We start from the raw sequence: 18625 nt of genomic DNA on the forward strand, positions 1-18625 counted from the left end.
TGGACTATGATTTTTACTGTGAAACCTCAAGTACGAACGTATACCTATTCATCAATGTTAATGTGCGATTGAGCCGTTAACAGAACTTTGGTGATAAGTGTAGATACATTTACGAAAACATTTTCCATGTCATTTCCGTGTGTTAACACTTTGTTCATATGGGTGAATCACTTATGGCTTCTGTCTGGGTACTAGACATTATTTCCTTATTCACACAAAATCTAGCTGTTTAGAGTAGATGGTTTGATATGGGCAAATATTATTGTTTTATGCTTTAAATTTTACGTATTTCAAAAGAAAATCGATGTATAGAAAAACAGAGTGCACACCACTCGCGCAGCTTATAACAACATATTGGATGTCTGTTTGAGACTTTTAAGCGTGGTATTAACAGGTTAACTTCAAGCTTTCTGATGTCACTGAAAATGGCTCATGATCGATAATTTGCTTGGAGAGCCCCAATAGGATTCTTCTCAAATCCGCATACAACAGAATTGTAAGTTGAATTATATATCAAATTATGTTCTCACTTAACCCATTGGTTCTGGAATATAACTGATCTGATTTATACAAGCTCTATACGAGTATGAATTCTGTAGTTCTCATTGGCATTACCCTATCAGTAATTTCAATCTAATCGTATAGTATACACTGGCCTGTAACATAAGGGTAAGGTACTGTTTCAGCAATTTGCCCCCCGGACTTAAAAAGATCACTTCCAAAAAGCCCATATCCTTAGGGATTACACATTTAACTACTGAAATGAATTCTCAAAGCTTTGAATTAGTTTAGTTAGATATTCTATTAAATATCTGACATTTGTCAAATAGTTGGTTAATACTCAGGGCAGCTAATATCACGTGAATTAACCATTAACAATGTGTACTGTGCTATATCGTAACTCAATGCTGCATCAAAGAACAGACAGATTTATACGGTGAACGTTTTTGGGAATTGAGGATATGGAACTAGAGGTTTGTATCATAAGCCACCTCTGACATTAGCATTTGATGATCCGTAAAAGCGAATACTGAGCTAGTAGCTGGGTTTTGAAATTATGGCTTACAGCATAAGTTACATGCTGAGCTTCCTTCGAGTGTTCAAAGTTGGCTGTCAACACAGTTAAGGTGGTGCTGCAATCGTTTTGGCTGTAATTGGCGAGAAAGCGGCTGCAAAAACTAAAAAAGAATCAAATTGTATTTCGCGTCATAGGTCGTCCGAAAAAGTCACTACTGTGATAAATGAGACAGAATGTACTGGGTAGTCTATCTTTGTTTATTTCAAAACAGAGAAGCTACATATGTCTGTTAAATTATCAAACTATCAATAGACGGAAAAAGACATAAAACTGACATTCGGTAAATTTTAATAATGAGATATGAAGCCACTTATTTGTTCACTAATCGGTATTGATGGCTTAGCAAGTGTTATGATAGAATATCCATAAAGCTATACTGCGAATGATCAATAGTTGGTAAAATACGATATCTATCTCATATGTATTTTTTGAAAGCATTATGTGTCCGTATAAAACATTGAAACCTGTAGATATGTATGTAAATTCTTTCGCTCAAAATGAATAATGCCGATGATTCGACATCTATGCATCCGTGCGGCAGGCCTCGAATATGAAAGATGAAATAGACGTTATTTCTTGCGCTTCTTTTCTTTTATTTACAACTGCTTGGTTTTGATCCAACTTATCTGCACCAACTTGCATATTTTTGCCGACGCAGAAAACCTTGCAGAAAACTATTCTGAAACTTCTTTCAAACCAGTTGTGATGAGAAACATAGCATTCAGGCACATTAAAAACCCGTCAAGGAAGGTGACTGAAAATAACAGATTCCCACAATTATGTTCCAAAAACGCAGACAATAAATAGCGGGTTGGGTGCATAATTCTCATCACTGGTCATCTTAATAGGCTTAGGATGGACCGAAAGCTTGAAAGTCAATAGGGCTTTTGTTTTGTGTCTACTGTGAAATATCAATATAAATATGGGGTTCAGGTGAGTCTATGATCTATTGAATTCTCGATGGATTTTTTTTTACCTTTCTCTGTTCTTTTCTAGTCTCTTGTTTACTACCAATCATACTGTTTTGAGTTCAGTGAATTGACTCAACAGAACGACTCAATACCCCAATGGAGTGTAAATAAAAATAAGGAATTAGAGAAAAGTTCTTCATGGGAATGATGAAGCGGTCTACATAGGACACATAAATTAGAAGTTTATAGATACAAAAAACGAAGGGAAGTATAAACATAAAAAGAGAAACAAAAAAAGACTGGACATCAATTCCTTTCTAAGTTATCAATGTCTACGCCTCAATTTCTTAATACGAGAAGAGATCCATTCTGAGATTGGATCCTCACCCTCAGTTTCGACACATTCACCTTCATTCAATTGTTGGCCAAATTCATTGACTAATTTCGGGTCTCTAATACAGAAAGTCAAGATCAGCATGGGCACACAGAAGACTAAACCAACAAGAACTTCGTACCTTTGGACGTGTTCGTAAGCTTCAACCATAGCGGCCCTAATTGGAGTACCCCATTCATAATCCAGAATGAAATCCAATGGGGAATCGTAGGCAACAGCGGCTAGATCCGCGTCTCCTCCCAAATTCTTTAGCAAACGTGGGTACAGCAAATTGGTCCAGATAGCACCAGAAACGGAAGAGCCAACAGCACCACCAATACTAAAAATGGTCATCAACAATGCGGTAACGGTAGCCATATGTTCGTGGGAAGTGACGGACTGAGCCGTTGTGACTGGGTAATCGTACATACAGCTTGCAACGCCCCAGACAACCATGGCACCAATGACACCAGCAGCAGAGCCAATACCACCTCTGTAACGGAAAAACAGACCCATGACGACGAAATACAAGCAGGCTCCAAAGATCATGTAAAGCTTTAGTCTTCTAGTTCTAGCAACCATGAAACCAAAGACTGGAGAGTAGATACCCGCGACGAAACTGTACAAGTTCATAATTCTTGTTGCAGAAAGATCAGTTTGATTCATACCGACCAAAAGAATTGTGTAAAGGTAACCAGCTGCCATTACATAAACGAAACAGACCAAGAACATCATCCACATTGGAGCCCAAATACCACGGTCCTTCAACAACTTGAATGGAGCAAATGGAGCCTTAGCCCATTGACTTTCCCAGTAAATGGTGACAGGAACAAGGAAAACCCCAAGAACTAACGGTCCGATGATCTTACCAGTTTTCCATTCGTTCTCAATACCACCAGCAATTGTCAATGGAACAAGGATGCAACCCATAGATGCTGTTAACAAGAGTAAACCAATGATATCAAGTTTCCAAAACAATTGGACCAAAGTTTGAATGAGACCATGGGTTTGATAGAAAGTCTTTTCTTGTTTCAATTCCATCCACTCTGGAGTCTTGCTTGCCTTCTACCTCATATGAAGTACACAAACGATTAATGGGATACAACTTAAGGGGAAGATGAATGCCCACATTGCAATGTTCCAAGACCAATTTTCCAATGGGTTGGCTACCTCGACGATGTTACCGGAAACCCACATGTTAATGATAGCTGGCCAAGCAGGAACAAAGTTGTACAACACTCTCCATCTCAACGAAGAGTTATCGGACAAGAACAAAGTAACTTGAAGCATTACACCAACAAGTCCCACGTTATAGAAAACGGACCCGGCGCAATATTTCTGAATATCATACGCTTGCGATTGAATCACGGTACCAACAACGTAAAACACAATGGCAACGATCATTAAACTCAATCTACCAAACACGTCGGACAAACCAGCAAAGAAAAGTTGTGCAACTGCTGAAATCATCATGTTCACAATACCAATGGTAGTTAAAAGAGAATGCGTATCATAATCATTTGCTGCATAAGTCATATAAATATCTCTGATACTACTGTCCAAAGAATAACCATACGAACAAATAAAGGCGGACAATAAGAATATAGTCTGGTAGAACCACGTATCATACTGCCTGGCCATGATTTCAGCCTTACGAATGACAAGAGACTTGGTAGCCAACAACTTATCGACATTCCCGAAATCATTAAGCTTTTCAGGCGTCAAGCTCTCATCTACTGCAACCTCTTTTTCATCGTTGTTGAAGCCTTTATTGATGTTTTCATCCTTCACAGTAATACTGCTTTCTTCAGCAACCGACATTGTGTGTTAATGCCTGTTCCTGTTTACCTCAGTAAGATTAATATACATAATATACCATCCCCGGAAAAAAGAGGACAGAGATTCCCAATGAAAATGAATTCTATGCAACCATTATATACAATACGAAGATCGAAGATCAGAATAAGACTTGTCATGTGTAAGAGAATTACAACGTTCTTCACACAGACTAAATCCAAGGGGAGAAAGAAAAGTATTGTGAAAAATATCAAAAACTTGGGTGTCAAATTTGTTTCTTTAAAGTGCTGAAGCGATGAGATGAGATATAGAACAGAACTGACATGGCTAGCAGCAATAATAAACACTAGAGAATGGCAGCTCTTCCGATTCCTTACCCTAAGAAAAAAAAAAAAATCTGTTTCACTAAAGGTTTCGAGCCTGTTTTCTTATAACCACTCAGATAACAGAGTAGGAGTCGACCCAATTTTGTTTCTAAGAGCCAAGAAGCCATCGGATGCATGCGGTTCATCCTCCCAAGTTTTGGTTTCAAATGCGGTTCGCATAAGATCTAAACCAGGTGCAATGGGTGATATCTTGATCTAACAAAATTGGCACAAAGCAAGATTTTGAGTTGTAATCCATGTCCCGTGAAATTTTCTTTTTCTCTTCTATGTAGAACCAGCCGTACGAACAAGCATAGTAACCGTAGGTTGCCAAGGAAAAGCTCTATTTTGGTGAAGTGAAAAGAATGAAATACAGTTAAAGCTTTCATTTACATTGTCGGAAATACAGGTCTTGGCGGATTACCGTAGTAGTATTGTTTCTGTGCCATGTTATTGAACACTTAGTCATATTATTACTTGGGCTTGGGGCTCGGCTAACGATCTCCCCCAATCTCAGTCACAGCAGTGCGAGATTATAGATACATGCGAATCGTTATTGGGTGTTTTCTTTTGAGAATGTCGGTAGTATGGCGGTGAGTCACGTGATACTAACAATCAACCACTAGTGTGAAAACAAAAAAGAACAAGGATAAGGCAAAAAGGCAACAGGCAAAGACAACCTTGGCTGCTTCGGCCGGAAGTTGAGAATCAGGTGTAGTGTGTATATGTCTAGTTCACGGCTGATAAATACATTTTCGACAAATTACAATAATAATAATAATAATAATAAATACACGGTTTAGCTTACGTGATAAATTAAGGCAGCAACAACAATGAGCTCGGAGGAAGAGTATATATTGGTCACTGAGTGTTAAGAACTTAAAAAAAAAAAAAGGACAGTGTTTTTCACCATACTTGAGCCTCTTCGAAATAGTCAACTCTGTATTTGGAAACATCTAAGTTGTTTGCCACTGTATCTCTGATTTGATCGTTCATTGGTCCTGGACCGCAACTCAAAATTGCTGTAGAACCAATAGCGTTGTGAAGATCTTCCACAATTAAGGATTGTAAGTCTGGTCTACCGAATAAGAAGTTTATTCTGGAAAATTGCTTGAAAAAATTGATTTCGCAATCTTGAGTTGATTCTTTGACGTCGAGTTTCTTTTCAGAGTCTGTTTCGCCAGCAGATGACGCAGAAGAATCTACGATTTGCTGTGTCGGCTGGGTAATATAGATGTTGATCTCACCTAGCCGGTCTTGGAGTCTCAATAGCTCTTCTCTAAACCATTCCAGTGGCGAAGTGTCTCTAATGATCCAGATCCATTTAACAGTATCGGTGGAACTTTCAGAAAGTGGTTTCGTTAAGGCATCGTAATTGGAGTATCCAGTTGGTACACCATTTCCACCAGTGATGATGATAGAATTGGAATAGTTCTTCAATGGGGCTTCTAGTCCGTAAGGGCCTTCAACTAAAACGTTGATCGATTGGCTTTTATTAGATGTGTTGGCTAGACTCTTAGCTAAGGATTTGGTGAGACCTTCCTTTACCTTGGCGTATATGTAAATGTGTTTCCCGTCACTGTCGTCGTCATGAGCTAAGATGGTGAATGGATGCGATTGCCAAAATCCGTATGGTCTCATGAAGTAAATGTAGACAAAAGCACCTGGGAACGGTTTCCAAGTCTTTGGTCTCGGAACTTTGATTTTGATTGTGTTATCTTCCTCGAACAATTCGCAATCTGCTTTGCTGAATACTCCAAACCATAGTAAACGGCAGACTCTGAAAAAATGGTCTGCACACCAAACAGCAATGGAAGCATACACGTATTCCATCCATTGGCCGCTAAAGATTCTTAAGTGATACCATAACCCGGAGATGTACAAAGCAGAAAATAAAAAGTGAATAGTCTTGAAGGTTTCATACCATCTGATACGGAAATATGCAGACGCTAAGAATAACATTAAGCCACCAGTGATTGTTGCAATTGCACCCCAATACCAATACTGCTCTTCCCAGCTCATAGCAAGATAGTCCATTTCAAGGTATGTCCAACAAGCAGAATGGATTAATGCATGAACCCACATCCCTCTTGCAATCCATTTATGATACACCAAGAAAGTTTCGTATGGCCACCCAGTTAAATACAACAATAGGTTATTTCTACCAGATAGTAGGAACACAGCAGGTGTATGGATTGTTGACATCACCCCTGTTCTATACTGAACCAAGCTAGATGTTTGCATGGCTACCTGATGTTTACTAGTGGTGTAGAAGTTGTCAGAAAAGATATCGTAATTGATACAACTTAGAATCACGTTCAAAGCAAAATAACCGAACAAAATGTACGTCTCTGCCCTTGTAGGAATAATACCTAAGATCAACTTTTTCCATCTAAGGATTTGCGTATGTTTGGTATTTGCCGGTGGGATGGTGAACAACCTTCTGAACATGTTTATCTTGGGTCCAACGATTTTTTCAACAAGTTTTGGACACAATATTCTAGACCAAGTAACCAATCCTCCAATAAACATACATCCAGCAAAATAAATGAATATGGCACCACCATAAAGCCTGGTATGCTTTTGCGATTGTGCTCTGGTCACGTAGGCTCTAGTGTAACGCTTCACTTTCCTTCTTGGCGCAATGATGGGAGAAGTCAGATTTGTGGATGCATTGAATCCTGGCGTATTATCGACGTCAATAGCTTCTGATTTAACTTTTGCATACAGTTCATGCAAGCTCTCGACGGTATGGTTGTATACAGGCTTACTATACTGACATCTTTTTATCATTTTCTCCAACATACTATCTAAACGATCGGGTTTCTGGTTATCAACGTTGCAAATAAGCCAGGACTGGAATCTGTTTCTTGTCGGTTGACAATTTGGTGCGTAAAGGGAACCAAGATCGTTGTTGAAGGTATATGCCTGCAATGCGTCTAAGCATGCCCAGTACACACTCTCCTCCTTGGATAGGAAAGTGTATTTGGCTGCATGACACCAAGATGATAAAAATATGAAGAACACAACCAGGGAATTTCGGCAGCGAACTTGCATTTTGTACTCGACTCGATTTAACTTTCACTGGTTATATATTTCGCCCTCTGAAATGAAAAGGAACATAACAAAGCTATACATATAGATCAAATCTTGGAATATTGATAACTGGACTGCAACAGTTGAAACAATGATGGAGTATTTATACAATTCTATCCATGCAACTGGCAACCGATAAATAGAGCAAAGACCATCGAGCTTCTCGACCTGGGCGGATCGCTCCGTTAAAGGCCAAGATTCACATCATTCGGGGTGTTATTCGTCTATCGGTGTTGTCTCGGTTTGATTCTCTCGTAGGCTAAAATCAGTTAGCTGCACTGAAAGGGCTTGACTCTCGCAAGTGTATAACCGCAATTGGCAATCGAGCATTTAATGATCTTACCACCGATCCAGTGAAATGCGCAAATGTAACAACAGTGCCAAGCGTTACCAACGAAATCATCGACTTAAGCTTTATGATTCAACATAATACTACTAAAATCTTCAAATTTTGTGGAAAAATTCCTCCTTCATCCATTGAACCTTGAGGCTCATACATCATGATCTGCATATTGTTTATAGCTAGAGCTTGTTTTTAGTAGGAAAAAATGGGATAAGGGTCATAAATGCCAAGAAAAAAAGGGTGCCATTTTACATTAAGTATACCTCGAAAGTATAAACAAATCAACAATTTAGACTTTCATCATCTTGAATCAAAGTATCGTATGCGACGTTATTACTCGTAGTTGCCGACGTAGAACGGAAAAAAATCATAGCTTCACAAAAAAAAGTGAAACAGAAAAATTGGGTGTCACTAATAACTTACATGAAATTGTCAGGGTATATCAAAATTTCTCCTCTTATGACTTATGGACGCTCAAAATTTCCACCAATTCTTGTCTTTTTCTGGCTGTCCAGGAGAATCTTATTGCGGTATGCGGTTGTTGATATGATCTTAGTTCGATGTAGGGTTCATAGAATATCACCTTGTGGAATCTTCAAAAAGAAAAATTCCAGAGCCCTTAATCGCCAAAAAAGCCAAGCTTAAAAATAATATAGAGTTTACGGTTTTTAAAAAAATTTCCACATTGGCGCTAGAAAAACCAAAAGAAGTTCGAACTTTAAAACGGGCGATAGACAGGGGATTCGACAGTTTTGATCTTTTTTTTACCTTAGGTTATCAAATAAAATTATTCAATGTACGTTGCAGCCTCACCATCATCGATGCAGCATGTATTGTTTAATGCTTCACCAGCAGGGTCGTAAAAGCTTGCCCGTTCTCGGAATGGTTTGTAGATAATTTTATGCAGGGCAACAAAAAGAAAAAAAAGATACTTTGGAGAGGACTAAACCAAATCGTTACAATTCCACCTAAAAACTGACAATGCTCTCCGAGGTAGAAATTACTCAAGTGGTTTCTTTCTTTTTCTTACTTTCCAATTCACTACAGAAGGTAAGAATGTGAATCGTTACAAAAATGCATATTTTCACTCATAGCTATTCGAAAATATTTGATGGAAGTGCTTCAAACGTAAATTGTGCTGTGTTTTAATGTGCCAAATGATATACACCTTTTTTGTTAGTTTGTATTTCATCAAGTGAAAAATGCGATTGAAGATTTGTTGGCCGTCTCGCCAGAAAAAAGCATCTTATTTTTTTCCACCATCAAGGGTTCACTCAACTGGAAAGATTGTGCTTACCCATCAGAACATTACTTTTAGGTGTTCACATTACCACGAGCCACACAATTGATGAATATCTCAAGGAACTCTTTAATATAAAACCTCACTCCATTTGATCGGTTGAATTCGTTTCCCATATTGACATGCCGGGCTGTAAAGCCAAGAAAAAAAAAACGGGTCTGGAATTTTAGACCCTTTTTTGACTAGCAAAGCCCGAAGAAAATACAAATTAGAAAAAAAGCTTCAAACGGTTAAGTATACCAATATATCTGAGATAATATGCTGAGATTTCTTTAGAAATTTACGTTGATTCATGGCTGGGTGTATTTTTCAAACAGAACGGGAAAGGGATTAAACAGGTCACGTGGACACTAGGACATCATGCAAGACATTTCTATATTGAGTACTCTCTTAAATTTTTCAACACCTCGACAGTTAAAATGCAGGAGCAGAATGTGCATTATATTCGCCTACGAGAAAACTACATAGCTCCAGGCAAAGAAAAAAAGAGTGCGAAAACCGTTAACCATGTCCTGGACACTAATAAAAACCGTAGTATATGAAAACATCACCTGATAATGCGGTTCAACAAGGAATGGTGAAACCTCGCATTACCTGGGTAACTCAAATGACCGCAGTTCCCGTCAGAAAGAACTTCAGAAAGAACTTCAGAAAGAACTTCAGACAATGCAGCTTATTTTCGTTGCCATGCCTACAGGAATATAAGGTATAGTGGAAGCAAATACTGAACACTTGAGCACTTTTCCGACCGAAAAGGGTCCATTTTTTCGTTTATAGAACTGCGCTTTAGGGAAAAAGCAATGCACTGCGCTAACTCTTCACTTACAGTATTTTCGGTGTTCATGATGCCACTTTCTAAGATAGCGTCTGTTGGTGTTCTTCGTTTAACGCATTGAAAAATCTTTCCATAGCGATTTTCGTTACCTTCATTGCAAGAATAATTACAGCATGGCGAGCGTTACTTGGGTGGCCATTTATTCTTTGCAGAAATTTAGTGAGTTGAATTTAAGATGCACCGGAGTTATTTGCTCTGTTCAGGCAACTAATGACCATTAGTGCAGTGAAGGGTCAATCACTTGTTTTTGGTCGTGTATTTAAGGGTAAAACCTTTTGGCATTTGTCATTGTCTGTCTTAAGAGAATCTAGTATTCACATGTACTCTTATCCTCTAATATTGGACTAATGATTTTTTGTTTCGACTGGTTGACTTTATCATTTGGTTGGCCGTGTGCTCACAGGTTGAAAGATTGGGAGATACACAGAGAACATATTCCCATTAAGCCGTAATTGAGAGAAAGAATGGGTAAAATATCTGAATTTTTCGGGAACCCTGGGTATCGCACGGATGTTCATCAAAAAGTGCCAATTTCTTCTACGCGGACCGTTGACGGCCTCCAGAAGATTTCTGATAATGACCCTGGCCATTTGGTAGAAGTAGAGACTTCTTATTCATCATCATCTGTCGTAGTGGGAGAGCTTGAAGTTGAAGAAAATGGTGATATTTCCACGTCAATCGGTTTCACTGGTTTGGAAAAAAACAGAACTGATATAATATTGGATTGGTTGGTGGAACTTGCCGGTTCGCAAATAATGTTTGTTATTATGATGGCCATTCTTGTTGGTTGGATAATTGCCGGTATCATTACGTCTGGTTCCTATGATTGGCAGGTTGTCATGGATGACGGACAGTCGATCCAAAGTTATGTATGGGACACTTTATTGATGAGACAACAATTAATGTCCGCACATGAGCATATGTGTATTTGTGCTGAGTTAGGTTCTAGAGTCACCGTGTTCAAAAAATTGCTCACGCGGATCATTGATCAGTCGGAAGAGAAAAACACTAAGGCTGTGGATCACATGCCAGAGATCTATGAAGTTACCGCGGATTTGGAAGATAGTTCGTGGTACGACAAGTTGGCATCTACTGTCAGTAGAGTTCTTGGTTCGTGGTATTCCATCGTTATATACTGGTGTGGTATCATTGCTTGGGTCGGCTGCGGTGCTTTGACCATAGACGCTGGAAATACCCCTCCATACACTGGCAGAACTAGCGGCAGTAACCCAGAAATGGCAAAATTCGGCAACTTGTGGCAAATGTATATCAATACTGCAACAGCGGTTATTTTATATTTGACCACTGTTTTCTTACAGAACATCAGAGCGAGGCATGATATTTTCGTTGCGAAATACATTAGGGAGATCTTCGCTATGGATCTTAAAATTGATTCACTCTTGAGAAAACACTCTAATGATTACACTACCGAAGCTGATGTTGTGACTGTCGAAGCTCAAAAGAGAAGTAGGGGCGAGATTTGGATTGACTGGTACGGTGACATTATCGGTACTGGTGTCGGTGTCCTCATCGGTATTCTTGTCTTCACTGCATGGATTGTAGTCGGTCATCCGATGGGGTGGAGTGATAATTGGTGGTTAATTATCGGTACATATACAGGTTTGGTTGGATTTTTTGATGGTTTTGTCATCAGACAAAACTATTTCCGAATCGTGAAGAGTGAAAAGGAAAACTATGAAAATGTGATAGCTGATGATTTCGAATTGTTCTCCATCTTGGGGATTCCATGTCCCGAACATCTAGCAGAAGTACCACTTGATGAAAACAGATCAGTCACCTACAGAGTGTCTGTGTACATCAACAGAATTTGTTCGAGCCAACTCAGTGTCTTGGCATCTATCATCTTCATTATCGCCCTAATATGTATTGCATCCGCATTAAAATGGAACGAAACGGGCCAATTGCTCGCAAATACACCTACCATGATAATCGAGGGCTTCTTCTTGTTGATCTTATTACAAGCGCATAATTGGGCAGATACTACACGAAGGGGCGAGATATCGTTGTTGTACAACAGAAGGAATTTCTTATTCGCATATTTGCAGAATAGGTTTGGCGAAAAGTCTCAAGAAGTCAAGACATAAAGCAATCAGTTCAGTAGCATATGCTCACAAGAGTTATACCTCAACCATATCTTTTATAGTTTTTTCCAAATTAGTTCTGATTTTCTTTGTCCGTTGTAGTTGTAGCCAACGATAATGTACATTCTTTCTTAATGCAAACTGGGCATCTTGCGATGAAAAAAGACGTCAGTTTATTTTCATGTGCCAGGATTTCCTCTAAGATAACCGTTCCCTCAACTACATGATTATCCTTTTCCGAGAAGTTATTTCACAGTTGTATGTTGTACTATTCTTATGTCTACTTATTGCCAGTTAACGATTGAGACGGCTGTTCTCTATTTTGCCATAATGACGCGCACCACATCGAAGGAAGTTACTAGTTGTTGGCAGCGATGATCATAATGTTATCAAATTCATCCTCAAACTTGTCAACAGATAGACATCAAAGGTAGTAAACCACATCACGCACAGAGAGGAGGGTGATGTCGATTAATCTCATATTCTCAAGGTAGAATTGGGATACAAGAAGGGAGAGTATATGAAAAATCTGGAATGCAGACATCACTATAAGGAAAAGCCCTCAATTATGGATGCTCAGGTAGCTATATCTCCCCTGGAATATAAAGATGAATCAAAGCAAAACGTTGGTAGAGAGTCGCAGTACTAAAAAGTCTATGTTGAACACAAACACAGATTCTGAAATACTGTATCAGGTAAACGTTTTAGTATCATACTAATAAAATTTCAACACCAAAGTATCGGAACGGATTGCACAGTTGCGCCAGTATCCATGAGATGCCAGGAATAAAAATTGACATGGAGTTCTTCCAGGCGAAAGCCCAATAAAATCATCTCAATCTCAAATACAGTATATAATGGTTGGTTGATGAATTTTTAGTAGTGTCAGATGTTTATAGGAGCCGTTCTAATTTGCAGAATTGCTCAGTACTCTTAGAAAGACCTGCGAAGTATTTTGAATCACGTGATTATTTCAAAGTAAGAGGAGTAGTAGGAGTTATATCAATAGATGCCATTGCGACTTCGTGTTCAGTGGTGTAATGGTCGGATGTTATATTTGATTATTAGGAAATAAAAATTCGATTATTTAAGTATATTATTTACTATGTTTGCCATGGTTTCTTCCGTATGATATAACAATATATGTGGCATAATAGAGCAAAATATCAACGATATCAAACGAGCCAATTGGATGAAGATTCTACTTACGTAGATTTTGAACTGGTTCGTCAGTCAGCAGACGTATAGTCTTGATCCTAGTTCACTGTCGCTTTCAGCTAAATGTTAAGAAATGATTCAATAAATGGCGCCTTAGAAATGTCACTACAACGACCTGGTGGTAGTATTCCTGTTGTAAATATTATGCAGTACGTTCAGATGCTAATGATTATGTTAATGCGAGAACCATCTTGACCACTGGATATACAGTGTGGAAAAGTACTTATTGCAACCATTTATTCTACTGATTATGATGGCAAAATACCATCAAACCACCAACTATATACCGACAGTGGCAGGGGTAACGGAAGAGAGACTTCTACTCCGTCAGATTCACCGAAGGTGTTGTTACAAGACCGCCAGCAACATCTTTTTTCGTTATATTTTCAGTTATTATATTATGTAGTGTCGGTTTTTGAAGGAGCATCTTCTATTCGATGTTGATTCCGCTTTTTCCCTAATTTTAAAGTGACATTACAAACCGTCTTGTCTATCTCCATTCCCCCCGACTAGCTATTTTCATTGCTGTGCTGCTTCCTTTTTTTCATATTTGTGAAGAAAGTCACGATTTGAGATGCAAATATGAAAATGATGCAAGTTAACGGCAGTGCTAAAATGAAAACACCAGACTGACAGGTTGGATAAAGATATCGGTGATGTTTTTCATGGCTTAACGCTCATCAAACTTCCCAAACTGTACAGTCTTGAAGTTTCTCCAGCTTCAACAGCTTCTTTAGATATTAAAATGTTTTCAATAGAAAATATACAAGTTATAGAATAAAAACTGATGAAGCTAATAAAAATGAAAGAACTTAAATGTAAGGCTCTCTCTCTTGAAAAGCCGATCCACCTTTGATGGCAAGCATTTCAATTGAGAGCAGAAACGGTGAATTTAGGAAATAGTTTGGTTACAATACCAAATATGGTAAGAACAATAAAAGGGGGCACCTTATACTTTTTAAAAGCTTAAGCTATCGAGTTTCGATAAGTAGTGGTGAATAAGAATGAAGACGAACGGAATGATAAATAATTCGGTACCCTCTTGAAAAAATAGAGAAGAAAGAAAGCTTTATAATAATGTAAAATAGTAAGAATCTTTCCGTTGAGAAAACTAACGGTTCTGTCCACTTGAGAAGAATTATAATAATGCTAAAATTGCTGCTATGAAAGGTGTTCCAAGCAGTTTGACAGCATTATCCTCATATAATGACACCACCTCAGATATAGATGATGATGATGCTGATGATGATGATGATGATGAAGAAAAATTTACTGTTTGTTTTTCTGTGCTTGAGCCATTTTGTTTATGGGCGGTTCCAGTCTCATTCGACACATCAGACGTGGTAGTGATATCAACTGAATGACCTGAATTATTATTAGTTGCAGTTGTTGCAGTGGTTGAGTTTGTACTAGAAGCCTCGTCATTGTTTATCCCTGTATTAGGGAATTTTTCAGTACTAGACATTCCATCCTTTGTTGATTCTATAGGAATGGAGAGGTCTATAGTAGAACTTTCATCTACCAACTTTGAGGATTGAGATTCTAGAGATGTTTTCTCAGTAACAGTGGTATCAATAGGACAAGTGGTCCTGTAAACAGTAGTGACGCCATTTCTTGTAGTGGTGATAATACATAGGGAAGATGTTGGCTCTATTTGAGAAATATCAGACCCATCGGGGCTGGAAACATTGTCAGTACCCGTGGCGGAAGCAGAACCAGATTCATTACCGGTACCTGTCGCAGAACCTGAACCAGATTCATTACCAGAACCTGTGGTGGTAGCTGAGCCTGAACCAGACCCAGTACCATTGTCAGTACCTGTTGCAGAACCTGAACCAGATTCATCACCAGAACCTGTGGAGGTAGCTGAGCCTGAACCAGACCCAGTACCAGATTCATTACCGGTACCATTGTCAGTACCCGTGACCGAAGCAGAACCAGATTCATTACCGGTACCCGTTGCAGAACCTGAACCAGATTCATTACCAGAGCCTGTGGAGGTAGCTGAGCCTGAACCAGACCCAGTACTAGATTCATTACCAGAACCTGTGGAGGTAGCTGAGCCTGAACCAGACCCAGTACCATTGTCAGTACCCGTGACCGAAGCAGAATTAGATTCATTACCGGTACCCGTTGCAGAACCTGAACCAGATTCATTACCAGAACCTGTGGAGGTAACTGAGCCTGAACCAGACCCAGTACCAGATTCATTACCGGTACCATTGTCAGTACCCGTTGCAGAACCTGAACCAGATTCATTACCGGTACCCGTTGCAGAACCTGAACCAGATTCATTACCAGAGCCTGTGGTGGTAACTGTGCCTGAACCAGACCCAGTACCATTGTCAGTACCCGTTGCAGAACCTGAACCAGATTCATTACCAGAACCTGTGGAGGTAGCTGAGCCTGAACCAGACCCAGTACCATTGTCAGTACCCGTTGCAGAACCTGAACCAGATTCATTACCAGAGCCTGTGGTGGTAGCTGAGCCTGAACCAGACCCAGTACCAGATTCATTACCAGAACCTGTGGAGGTAGCTGAGCCTGAACCAGACCCAGTACCATTGTCAGTACCCGTGGCGGAAGCAGAATTAGATTCATTACCGGTACCCGTTGCAGAACCTGAACCAGATTCATTACCAGAACCTGTGGAGGTAGCTGAGCCTGAACCAGACCCAGTACCATTGTCAGTACCCGTTGCAGAACCTGAACCAGATTCATTACCAGAGCCTGTGGTGGTAGCTGAGCCTGAACCAGACCCAGTACCAGATTCATTACCGGTACCATTGTCAGTACCCGTGACCGAAGCAGAACCAGATTCATTACCGGTACCATTGTCAGTACCCGTGACCGAAGCAGAACCAGATTCATTACCGGTACCCGTTGCAGAACCTGAACCAGATTCATTACCAGAACCTGTGGAGGTAGCTGAGCCTGAACCAGACCCAGTACCAGATTCATTACCGGTACCATTGTCAGTACCCGTGACCGAAGCAGAACCAGATTCATTACCGGTACCATTGTCAGTACCCGTGACCGAAGCAGAACCAGATTCATTACCGGTACCCGTTGCAGAACCTGAACCAGATTCATTACCAGAACCTGTGGAGGTAGCTGAGCCTGAACCAGACCCAGTACCAGATTCATTACCGGTACCATTGTCAGTACCCGTGACCGAAGCAGAACCAGATTCATTACCGGTACCATTGTCAGTACCCGTGGCGGAAGCAGAATTAGATTCATTACCGGTACCCGTTGCAGAACCTGAACCAGATTCATTACCAGAACCTGTGGTGGTAGCTGAGCCTGAACCAGACCCAGTACTAGATTCATTACCAGTACCATTGTCAGTACCCGTTGCAGAACCTGAACCAGATTCATTACCAGAGCCTGTGGTGGTAGCTGAGCCTGAACCAGACCCAGTACCAGATTCATTACCGGTACCATTGTCAGTACCCGTGACCGAAGCAGACCCAGTACCAGATTCATTACCATTGTCAGTTCCTGTTGCGGTAGCTGAGCCAGATTCACTATCATCGGTAGTTACTGTGACTGATTGGGATTGACTGTCATTGTGAGAAGTACTGACAGTACTTAAAGAATATGTTGGTTCTATTGAAGTGTTGTCAGAAATGGTTACTTTCGATGTAGTAGAGCTATCGAATCCACTACTGTAGGTCGATTCAGGTTCTGCTGTTGTTTTAACCGAGTAAATGGTTGTTATTGTCGGAATACCATCTGAACCAGTGACTGTCGTAAGATCAGTTGCAAAAGTGCTGGTATATTCGCCAGTCCAGCCAGTATATACGGTGGTAGCAGTTTGAACCTCTGGGGTCTCAACAGTGTAGATTGTCTTCACGGTTGGGATACCATCTGACCCGGTCTCTGTGACAGTTCCAGTACCAATACTGTTGGTAGTAGCACCGGTCCATGGGGTGTAGGTGGTTGTGGCAGTTTGGACTACTGGAGTTTTAACAACAACCAATACTTCAGTAGTGCTTGACCCATCAGCAACTTCGCATGCCGTTTCTGTCGTGTATGTCGAAGTGAATGTTTGCGTCCATGGCTCGGTAGTGGTAGCGTCAATAATTGGACAACCATTTCCAGATGAGTCGTCCGGAAAGTTGAAGATGTAACCGTTGAATGTCGGATGCTGGAGACCATTTGGGTCCACAAATTGGAACTGCATAGCAAGATTGCCTCGTGCGTTGAGATATAACACCCTTAATGGATAGAAAACCCCAGCTTGCATGCTAACAGTAACACTAGAGCTTGTAACACCGAAATCGAATGTTGTTGGGTTCGAAATAGTGTCAGATTTTTGACAACAATCGAAGGCATTGCCAGCTCCAATACTACCATAGGCAGCTTCATCAACGTTATTGAGCAGGAACTGGTAATCACCGGTCATACGAGCATAAAAGTATCCTGATAAAACCATGGTGAAATTAGACAGCGCGATTGTCTCAGGATAGTTGAACGCAGCGGGCAAGTTACCGTTGATGATACTGTAGCAGCGAGCGGTCTGAATTGTCATACCGAAAGTCACATTCGTTACCCCATCACTTGAGCCGATGTACCCACCGCCATATGTTTTGTAACCGCCTTGTTGGTAATCGGTTGATCCGTAAGTGGGATCGACGTCGTAACAGTCAGTACCCCCAACATACTTCATTGGATAGTGGTAATAGTCAACATGGAAACCTGCAGAACTGACTCTACCGGCACCATTACAACCACGAATGGCATCTGCTTTCTGATACAAACAGGAGGAAAGGATGAGCCAACATGTGAATAAAGCTAAATTTGGCATCTTTCTAGCAAAGAAGACAGAGTGCAGAGAAGAATTGCAAAAACTCTCTTATTTGCTCTCTTTCCAAATGTATTCCTTATTCCTTGATACCTTTTCTTACTTTATGTTTTTTCAAGGAAGCTATTGGATGTCGAGTGCTGAAGATTATGCTGGATGTTGTTATTATTTCAAAGAAATACTTTATTAATGAAAATATCTAACAGAAGAAAGGAAGAAAAAGGTTGTTGAACAAAGAATCTGCTTAGGTTCGCTGGTATTTATCTGATCAATAGCCTAAATTTCCAAGGTCAAAGTACACTATAAGACAGTAAGGCCAAACTATTATACCGCGGTTATTCTATTATTGTCACATTGGGCTATGCAACCGTTCCGTTTTTATTTTGTTTCAACCCAT

The 18625-nt window shown here is 40.0% G+C and overlaps 3 protein-coding genes across 3 annotated transcripts, besides 1 other annotated feature; 1 reads left to right on the plus strand and 2 right to left on the minus strand.

Moving 5' to 3' along the window:
* Positions 1–5430: 5430 nt before the first annotated feature.
* Positions 5431–7581, minus strand: KLLA0_E14477g (ferric reductase family protein; the record flags this gene model as incomplete). The annotated part of the gene is made up of 1 exon (XM_454603.1): positions 5431–7581. One exon carries the CDS (start codon positions 7579–7581, stop codon positions 5431–5433), a length of 2151 nt encoding a protein of 716 aa, XP_454603.1.
* A 2981-nt stretch (positions 7582–10562) lies between these two features.
* Positions 10563–12203, plus strand: FET4 (Fet4p; the record flags this gene model as incomplete). Its single annotated transcript, XM_454604.1, has 1 exon — positions 10563–12203. The coding sequence occupies one exon, from the start codon at positions 10563–10565 to the stop codon at positions 12201–12203; it is 1641 nt and encodes a 546-aa protein (XP_454604.1).
* A 352-nt stretch (positions 12204–12555) lies between these two features.
* Positions 12556–13062: a mobile genetic element.
* A 1494-nt stretch (positions 13063–14556) lies between these two features.
* Positions 14557–18231, minus strand: KLLA0_E14543g (uncharacterized protein; the record flags this gene model as incomplete). Its single annotated transcript, XM_454605.1, has 1 exon — positions 14557–18231. One exon carries the CDS (start codon positions 18229–18231, stop codon positions 14557–14559), a length of 3675 nt encoding a protein of 1224 aa, XP_454605.1.
* Positions 18232–18625: the final 394 nt, after the last annotated feature.

This window comes from Kluyveromyces lactis (genome assembly GCF_000002515.2).
Source record: "Kluyveromyces lactis strain NRRL Y-1140 chromosome E complete sequence".
NCBI lineage: Eukaryota > Fungi > Ascomycota > Saccharomycetes > Saccharomycetales > Saccharomycetaceae > Kluyveromyces > Kluyveromyces lactis.